Source organism: Populus alba, chromosome 10 (assembly GCF_005239225.2).
Source record: "Populus alba chromosome 10, ASM523922v2, whole genome shotgun sequence".
Lineage (NCBI taxonomy): Eukaryota > Viridiplantae > Streptophyta > Magnoliopsida > Malpighiales > Salicaceae > Populus > Populus alba.
In genome coordinates, this window is record NC_133293.1 from 5824639 (window position 1) to 5834707 (window position 10069).

Here is a 10069-nt window from a genome sequence, read left to right on the forward strand (position 1 = left end):
AAGACAAATACTCAAAGAGTTAAGTTCATCGAAGTTTGAACTCGTGAAAGGGAATTGATGAAGCGAAGCTGTTTTTGTTTGTTTATAGATGTCTGAACTCTGACTCTGCAGGTCTGAAGACCTCTCATCCCATGTGCTTATCCCATGTGGGCATGGGCTAGGGCTACACCTGAATCCTTATCATTGCTTCTCTTCTCTCTCTTTTATTAAATTACGTTCCACCAGCAGTTAAATCCTACGGGTACCCAAGTTTTATTTAAAGGTGTCCAAATGTGAATATTTTTTTATTAAAATTAATTTTTTATATTTTTAAATTATTATAATACATTAATATTAAAAATAATTTTTTTATTTTTTTTCAAATAAAAAATATTTTAAAAAATAATTGCTATAACACCTTCTTAGCTTTACGAAAAAATTCTCTTTACTGTTATGTTTTAAAAATGTATAATATATTTTTATGTTTTTTTAATAATTAATATTATAATATTAAAATTATAAAAAATAATAATTTAATATTTTTAAAATAAAAATAATTTCAACAACATTATACAAAAACAGAAGTTAACGTGACACCAAACAAATCAAATCTCTTAATATTTTATAATTCAACCACAGCTACATACCAACTCATATGTGTTTGTCATGTAAGTCTAGAAAACAACATGGTACCTAGAAGTCAACCCGGTTCAAAGTTTGCAAATCAGATAGGTTAATTTAATTCTTAAAAATAAAATAAAATAAAATAAAAATCCTAAATAATATTAATTTTTTTTAATCTGGGTTTTTTTCACTAAACCGGCCCGGGGCTAGATCTTGACTCGGTAGATAAGCGGATTGAGACCGGGTCTTATAATTATAGAAAACATTGAGACCAATGTGCTTAAAAAGTAAAGTAAGAGGAGTGAAAAAAAATTGCAACTAAATGTGGGAAAGTGAAACATTTTAAAATATGAATATCGATTCATTCATTCATTCACAAACATTGCACCCAACAGTCTCACCTTTCTGAAAATTAGTATCAACTAACTTGCACAGTTGCCTGCCACCATCTCACCACCACCCGCTCACCCGCCACCGCCACCGCCACAGCCACAGCCACAGCCACAGCCACAGCCACAGCCACAGCAATGCCAAAATAAACACCGAAACTAGAAAATTAATAACCAAAGAAAAATGTCTCCTCTCCAAAAACCACCGGTTGCCAATGATCTCAAGCACCGTGTCATAATCTGTCTCAACAAGCTCTCCGACCGTGACACTGTCTCCGTTGCCACCACAGAGCTCGAGGCTATAGCTAAAAACTTGTCTACTCCCGACTCCTTCTCACATTTCCTAAACTGTATTCACAACACTGATTCCTCCTCTAAATCTCCTGTCCGAAAACAATGCGTCTCTCTTTTAACTCTCCTCTCTCGCTCCCATGGCAACTCCCTCTCACCCCACCTCTCCAAAATGATATCCACCATCACTCGCCGCCTCCGCGACCCCGACTCTGCCGTCCGCTCTGCCTGCGTCGAAGCCACCTTCGCCATGTCTTCTCAGATCACGGAACCCCCCTTCTCAACTCTCTCCAAGCCGCTTATAGACTTGCTGACTATTGACCAGGATCTCAACGCTCAGATCGGGGCAGCCTTGTGTTTGGCGGCGGCCATTGAGGCAGCGCCAGAGCCAGAGGTAGAGCAGTTGAGGAAGGTGCTGCCGAGGCTTGGAAAGCTGGTTAAAGGAGAGGGGTTTAAAGCTAAGGCGGCTTTGTTGAGTGTGATTAGGAGTATTGTTGGCGTTGGTGGGGCGTCAAGTAAGGGAATTTTGGATTGGTTAGTGCCGTGTTTGGTAGAGTTTTTGGGTAGTGAAGATTGGGCCGCCAGAAAAGCCGCTGCTGAGGCCTTAGGGAAGGTGGCATCAATAGAGAAGAAGTTGGCGAAGGAACATAAAGCTACCTGTTTGACTTCTCTAGAGACCAGGAGGTTTGATAAGGTATGGAGTGCTGTTAATATTCTCTCTGTTTTTATTTCCTTGGGACTTGCTTGGTTGCTGAGAAAATGTGTACAGATTATAAGCTTCTTCTTCTTCTTCTTCTTCTTCTTCTTCTTCTTCTTCTTTTTTTAATCAGAAGAGATTGCAGTTCGAAGGTAAAAAATTAAATTAAATTGCTGGAAATAGATCAATCAATGAGTGTTTTGATTCTGAAAGTTGCCAATTTCATACTGATATAATTTTCGTGTATATATAAAAAAAAGGTGAAGGTGGTCAGGGAGACTATGAATCGTACAATGGAGTTGTGGAAGGAAGTACCAGGCATTTCTCAGGAAAGTTCAGTTCCATCTCAATCTACATGTTCTTCTATAGGTATCATCATCTTCTTTTCTCTCCTTATAAATCTTATTTATTATGATTGATGATTTCAGAAGGGTTCAACGATCTGGTAAGCATGATATTAAAGTTGAAGTTAGTCTACTATTACTAGTCTTTGTAGTGAAGATAATCAATATCAAAATTTTGACATCATCAATTTATGTTCTTGTTGGATTTTGCCATGGGACCAGATAATGTTGTTGGTATATGCATCTCCACTGCCTCCAAAAATTCTAAAGACGTTGGTTTCAGAACTCCTTTATCTAAGAAAACAGTCCCTGCAATTAGGTTCTCTCCTTCTGATGCTTCATCCGTGACAGCTACCAAAAAACAAAGCCCCGCAAAGAGCAATGACCACAATTCAAAGACAGGAATGTTACATAAGCTGGGCCATGATAGACACTCTGCTTGGAAAATTGAAATTACTACACCACAAGGAAAAGTTAGCGGTGATGATACAAGGAATGATTCTGAAGTTTTGGGATCAGGGCAGAATGGGGATGGAACAGGTTCTATGCGAGAAACAAGACGTGTCCTCTTCGGTAGCATCCGAGATGATAAATGGAACAAGTTCGGTGGTTTGAAATCTGGGCCACGCGCGGTTCCATTTCAGGAGGATGAAAGCTGTTACAACAAAGATGTTGAAGTGAGCAGTTCTACTGAAGATTTTTATGAGAACCACAAAGATTACGAGGATCTGTCTTTAATCCGTGAACAGCTTATTCAGATTGAAAACCAGCAGTCTAGTCTTTTAGACCTTCTCCAGGTACAAACAATATTTGAATTTTGATCTCTCCTTCCGTGTCTTCCCTCTCTTATCCATAACTAACAAGTCATCCATGTCAATTGTGAAGAAAGGCTTTCATTTCCTCAGTTTGCCTGCAGCATATTGTTGCTTGCTACCGCTCTATTGGGACCTTTTGCCTAGATGTGATCAAGCATGTTTTCTCTATATAATTTGCGATGGCGTCTTCAATTAATGGTCACATTTGCAACCCCCACTCAATAGATATTAAACCCCTTGCCATGCATCAACATTCCACCATCCACCTACTTTTTTATGCAATCCTGCCTTGAACACCCAATTATTGCGTACTCTATGGTTTACTAATGCTTTCTTGGCAATCACTTCAGTGGAAAATACTGTGGTGCTCAAATGTTGAAAAGTAAATGCTGACTTCAATCGTCCCATCCTTTTTCTTGAATTTAGGGATACATCGGGAGGTCCCAGGTTGGTATAAACTCTCTCGAGACACGTGTTCATGGCCTGGAGATGGCAGTTAATGAAATTTCATATGATTTGGCAGTATCAAGTGGAAGAATTCCTAAAACTAACTATGCAGAGAACACATGTTGCAATCTTCCTGGTGCAGAATTCTTGAGTTCGAAGTTTTGGAGAACAGAAGGCCAGTATGTTTGCAATGCTCCTGTTAAGAATGCTAGCATTGAAACATGCTACCCAGGAAGCCAAAGATGTCAGCATCAGAATAGGGGTGGATTTGCTGTGAACACATCGGCAGGTTTTTCCAGCTTAAATGGGCGGAATTCGGGATTCTATACAAAGTCAAATGGCAAATAACACAAGTCGAGATGAACCTAAGCAGCAGGTGATTAAATATATGGTCTTGCACTAGGTTTACTACATTCGATTTTTCTCTTTACAAGTTGATGCTATTTTTTTTTTTATCATTTTGAACATCAATCAAATAAATCCTCCATGGTTGGTATCATGACTGAGTGTTGTGATGGCAATGAACTACAAACTGCAAAATATTTATGTTAGTGAATATCTGAAGTGCTGCAAATGATTCCCAGTAGTTCTTTTGAATGGCACATATGCTTTCCCATTTCATATCGATTTTCCACCGCTAAAATTTCTCATTCTATTTGTCAAACCAAAATTCATCATTCAATTGATGCTTGCATTGAGACCTTTTCTTCATACTATCATTATAGCGTATTCTTGAAATTAGCATGTTTTCCTGTTGGCACTATCTTGAATGTTCATCATGTATTTTTTATATCCAGTGTAGAACTGCAATTTAACTCGAATGCATTGTTTATATCCAATGAAAGAGTTGCTATTTCATTGGTGATGATGTGTTGGATTTAGTGGTCCAGTTTAGTTTATTTGAATAAAAGAACTGGTTAAGATTTTGCTTAAAGCCAAGTTTTGTTGTGAACCCATAGCCAATTCCATGTCCTGTCACCACAATATGTATCATTCTACTGCACAAAATAATTAGCATCTGAACATTACGGATCCTTACTGAGGTCCTCATAGCATCTATTTGAGGAGTTGATATCACTAAAGTTCACAATTATTAGAATTTTACCAATGGTCTAGTTCATTCATTTGCACAGTATGAGCTGACAAATATGGTTTTCTGGATACAATCTTGTTAGAGTAGGAAGTTGCTAGGGTTGATACCTTATGCTTTCCAAACCAACTTTCTAGTTATCTGCATTTGTGTCATCAGGTTTCCTCCTAAATCAAAACAAGAATAACTTTCGACAGCAATCCAGCCGAGAGATAAGGTGCATAAATATGAAAATTCTGGAATTCTGCCGCCTTCTCACTGGTTATACTACAGACTTTGGGAGACAATATCCAAATTTCTCCATTTAGAGGTGGCATTTTCTTTTGAAACACACCACCTGAGCTAGCTAGTCTGCAATGATTCTTATTTAACATGAGTTGCATCATTTGCTGATATAGAGAAGTTATATCTGTACAGAGATTAGTTTTTTTCACGCTATGGCTGCTTTGTATGGTGAATAAAGAATATTTTTGTGGGATAATCCACCCTGTGCCTAGAACCATGATGTATCTATCCCATTGAACAGCTCATGCAAGATAGAACAGTTGCGAGGTACTGCTACCAATCCTCTGCTTGCTTATATTGCATGCAGTTCTATCTCATCTTGTGTGAAGGCTTTTGGAGCTTAGTTAAGGCTGTAAAACAATTGGAATAACTCAACTCGTTCTACAGATCGTTGCAGCTCATTCATGGAGAACGTGAATCGAGTTGAAACAAGTATCTCTCGTTGCTGGACTTGCATTGTTGATGAAGAAGCAATTAGATCACGTATTATATACAAAAAATATAATTTCTCTTAACAAATCTTTTACAAGATTCTTTGGAATTTGTTTGAGTACTTCATTCCAATTTCCATGTATGTTAACTTTGGGAGAATTCAGTGTCAGCACACCTAGAAATTATTTGAGTTTACCTGTGGGAGATTTTCTAGTTTTCTACTCTTCTTCTTCTTTTTTTTTTTCAAGAAATAGTTTTTCTAATTGAAAAAACAAATAATCTTGTAAACAAATTTTCTAATTCTCTGAAAACTGGAACACATCAAAACAATTGTTTCTTAAATCTTTTATAATAAAAATTAAGGGTATTGTTTGGTTCATCTAATATTTTATATCCATTTCTCTTGTTATTATTTAGGTAAGCCAAACACAACTTTTGTTTTCTATTTCAGAAAATCAGTACGTGGTAAACATGTTTTCTTAATCTGTCAAGGAAAATATTTTAAGAATAAATAAAATAATTTCTAAAAATAAACAAAACAAGAACTCCAGCTTAGTCAATTTGGATATTAGCTAAATAAACCTGCCAGTTCTATGAAACTATGATAGATATAGCTATTAAACATAGATGTTTGTCTTTATCAGACAACGTGGTTATAAAAATTAACAGAAAATGATTTTATTGAGATTCAAAATAGAATGTAAACTACAGCTTGACTAGTTGATATTATATATAAAAAAGAAAAATATATATATAAAATTGGTAAAAACTTCTGGTCTGCTTTAGCTAAGACTCTAGTCCATTGATTCGCATTTCGACGCAAGCAGCAAATTATTTTTTTTTATTTAAATATAAAACAAATTGTTAACATTGTGAAATTTTTTTTTGGCCGTGTCATTAAATTTAATAAATTAAAAGACTAATAATAATATTGTTTGGATTTAAAAAATAATCAAGAGGATAAAAACACTATAAAAAAAATTGAAACCAATTAATTTTACAAAAACCAAAACTAAACATATCATGAAGATCAACTCAAAATAAACTAAATGGTTAAAAAGACTTTTTAGCATTGTATTTCAAAAAGAAATTGAGACAACAATATATTTGATCTCGCATTTAAAAATAAAAGACAATAGCATATTTGATTGACTCGGGTTTTGCAGTCTAACTTGTCAAGCCCTTAATTCGGGTTATGATGTCCAATGGGTTCGCTTTTTTTTTTTTTTTAATTTATTTTTTATTTAATTATAGGAAAAAATATTTTACAAAAAGCTAAAGGATGAAACTGAAAGAAAACAAAATAAAAGAACAAAAAAAAAATAATTACAAAATGACTTTTTTAAAAAATATTGACATGGTGACTTACTGAAGCAGCCTAAGTTAACTTATGTTAACTTCCTACAACCACGACCGGGATCTTGAGACTATGACAATCATGTAAAAATCAAATTTGAACATATTAATCCCATAAAAAAGAAAAATACATGATGGAGACAAATTCAAAATAAACCAAATGCTAAAAAATAATAATTCAATATAATAATTTTTTTTAAAAAAAATATTTAAACGATAAAATATTGGATCAACCCGAACTCTGTAAATTAACCCATCAAATCTATTAGTCATGGACTCAACTTGATTTAATGATTTTTTTATTAAATTTATTTTTTACTTAATTAAAAAAAAAAGCCTAAAAAGAGCTCAAATGTATGGGCTTAGTGGCCTAGCAAATTTGGGCTTTTTTGACAAAAAAAAGCCTAAACGATTGTTGTTTGCCTCAGTGTTTTTATATATATATATATATATATATATATATATATATATAAAAGAAATTAAGTTGACAATGCGTTGTCTGATTTTTTTTTTTTAATTCAACAACTATAGGGTCACCCTACAAGAGTTTTACCGAAAAAATAATTTTCAACCAATTTTTGACCAAAAATATTTAGGAAACACCCTAAAAATCTAAGTAAACTTATTTATGGCTTCAAAAAACAAAACAAAAAAAAGGCTCATAAACCTAAAATCAACTCGAACATGAAAGTTTTCATGCGGACAAATCCACATTCTCAAACAAGGATTAGAAAAAATAACACTTGGGTGAAACTCTTCTCATCAAATAAAACTTATTGACACCAAGATCGATATTTTTAATGTTGAAATAAGCGTTAATAATGACTTTCTCTCTCTATAATGGAATTTGACAACTCTTTCTCTCTTCTCTCTAAAAAAACAAGACTAAAAAATTAAGGAAATAAAGTTTGGTATCAAAATTGCATTCTAAAAACTGAAAGGGTTGACCATTTACTAATTAAAAAGTAAAGGAACCAAATTGAACCTGTTATATAAAATTCTTAGTTGCCACTTATTTATATATCCTTTTCATTTTGGTAATGTGTCTTTTAATTTCACTATTTATTAACAAATCAAAAGTAATTAGGCTTTAATTTGGTTTTAAAAGATTGAATTGAGGAATCGAATATTTGAAAATCAAATTAAAAAATTTAAAAACATGCATTATTCTAATCCACATTAAAATTAGTGACAATCAATAGTAATGGTTGCTATAGTTAAATCACTAGAGTACTTAGTGTTTTGTTATTGACTTGGACAGCACCATGCTTTTGTCCAAATTATGAAAGACCTGGATGAAACTTAGATGGAAGAAAATAAACATGCAAATCAACCTTTCATGAAGTGATGAGGTTATGAACTTATGTTTAAGAAAGGAAGGTGAAATATTATGGAGGAGAAATTTTATTTTGGTGTACAAGGTGGTGGAGGAGAAATTTTATTTTTAGTTAAATCAAGCTAATAACATTTATTTTTGGTGTACAGGGTGGTGGAGGAGAAATTTTATTTTGGCCGTGTTGAAGGAAGAAAAGTGAATACTTGGATCTACAAATCCGTTGGGATTTGATTTAAGCTTAATTCTTCTTTTGTTTTTGAATTTTAAAATTATGTTTTTTCTCATTTAATTAGACCAGAATAAATAGAAATCATAATGAAAATGGATTTTTTTATGCTCAGATTATAAACTTCACTGAGGTGATCAAAATCAAAGCTAAAATCAAAGCTATAAAAAAGGACTTGATTTGTGACCTAATTTAAGGCTTGAGTAATGGATTGCCAAGGTCAACTCAAATTAATCTAAAATAATATTATTTTAAGATTGTTTTTGAAAAAATAATTAAAGTCAAATTGAGTTTCACTTGGGTTTTGATGGAGTCAACCATGTTAAGAGTTGCCTTGTAGGGTCAATCAAGTCTGACCAAGTCAGCTCTTAATTCTGTTTGAAACAAAACTCGACCTAAGTTAAGTCCTATATCGACAGGTCAATGAGCTGACCTACCGAGTTATATTTTATGTAGGCTGCTTGATGTTCAAGATGGCATGTTTACAATTTATTCCTTAAAGATTTAAGCTCTATTTGGCATTGCAGTTCAACCATGCTTTTGAAAGTTTCATTTTTTTTTTAGCTTCAAATTATTATTTTTTTGATATTTTTAGATTGTTTTTGATGTGTTGATATCAAAAATAAATTTTAAAAAATTAAAAATATATATTATTTTGATGCATTTTCAGGTGAAAAGCACTTTAAAAATTAACTTTTACTACACTCCCAAATAGACCAATAGTTGTGTTCAATTTCATTCATATTATTGAAGATGAAAAAAAAAAAAAACTAATTTGAACATGTTTTCTAGTTTTTTGTTTTGTAAAATATTCTACAATCATATAGACTTGATATGTTTTCTAATGTTTATATATAAACAAATGAAAACTAGGAATGGAATTGAAAAATGAAAAATGTTTTTTATATTTGAACAAGTGCTTAAAACCACTTCAATATTTACAAAATATACTAAAAAATTTAGATAAAACATGTAGCAATCCACAATAGCAATTTTAAATTTTTTTTTTCATTCTCATATAATTTTTTTTCATTTTTAAATGCAATCTTTTAAGCCTAAATTAATGAACAATTTGCAAAAATTTGTTTAGGAAAGAAAAACAATTCAACAACAGAGGACCGAAGTGTAAAGTAATAAGAAATTTCATGGGCAATCTTAAATTCAATAAAAAAGGTTTTCTTTAGTCCACATCATTTTCTTTTTCTTACTCCACAGTCCCTTTAATTTTTTAAATTTTAATTATGATCTAAAATTATTTTTTTTTAATATTTTAAATTTTATGTTTGAGAGGGAAGAGAAAAAGTTGTCTAAAAATGATGAAGCAAAGAGAAAGTTGGTGAATAACCATTTTTTGGTGACAAAATCCGTTGTTATTTTGTGTCAAAAGGTTCTATTTAATAGGGAAATTTTAATGGTGGTGGTATTTTTCTCTAAAAATACCTAAAAAAAACAGTAAATCAACATCTTGATATTTTATTAATATTAGCATTTATTTTCCTATATAATTAAATAAAAAATAATTTCAAAAAAAAGTCATTAAATTGAGTGGAGTCCACAACCTAGATTGTGGGTTTGACGAGTTTACTTGAGTTGATTGAGAATTAAATTTTGTAATGTGTTTTGCTTTGCTTTCAATAGAGGTTTTCAAGATCTCAAACAAGCACCCCGATGTTGGATTGGTGCTTGATGTTACGAGCATCAATTTTTAGTATCATATAATTAAGTAAAAATAATAATTTCACAAAATGAAGTTATTAA

At 32.5% G+C, this 10069-nt stretch overlaps 1 protein-coding gene across 3 annotated transcripts; it reads left to right on the top strand.

Moving 5' to 3' along the window:
- The first annotated feature begins 947 nt into the window (after nt 1-947).
- Nucleotides 948-5175, top strand: LOC118044521 (TORTIFOLIA1-like protein 4). 3 transcript variants are annotated; one of them, XM_035052883.2, is made up of 5 exons: nt 949-1977; nt 2241-2349; nt 2547-3121; nt 3566-3586; nt 3729-3874. In XM_035052883.2, the coding sequence occupies exons 1-5, from the start codon at nt 1177-1179 to the stop codon at nt 3735-3737; spliced, it is 1515 nt and encodes a 504-aa protein (XP_034908774.1). In that variant the 5' UTR covers nt 949-1176; the 3' UTR covers nt 3738-3874. The 3 variants fall into 3 exon arrangements, with proteins under 3 accessions (XP_034908763.1, XP_034908774.1, XP_073267770.1); XM_073411669.1 differs by adding an exon at nt 4836-5175 and having other exon boundaries at nt 961-1977; nt 3566-3962; XM_035052872.2 differs by lacking the exon at nt 3729-3874 and having other exon boundaries at nt 948-1977; nt 3490-3586.
- Nucleotides 5176-10069: the final 4894 nt, after the last annotated feature.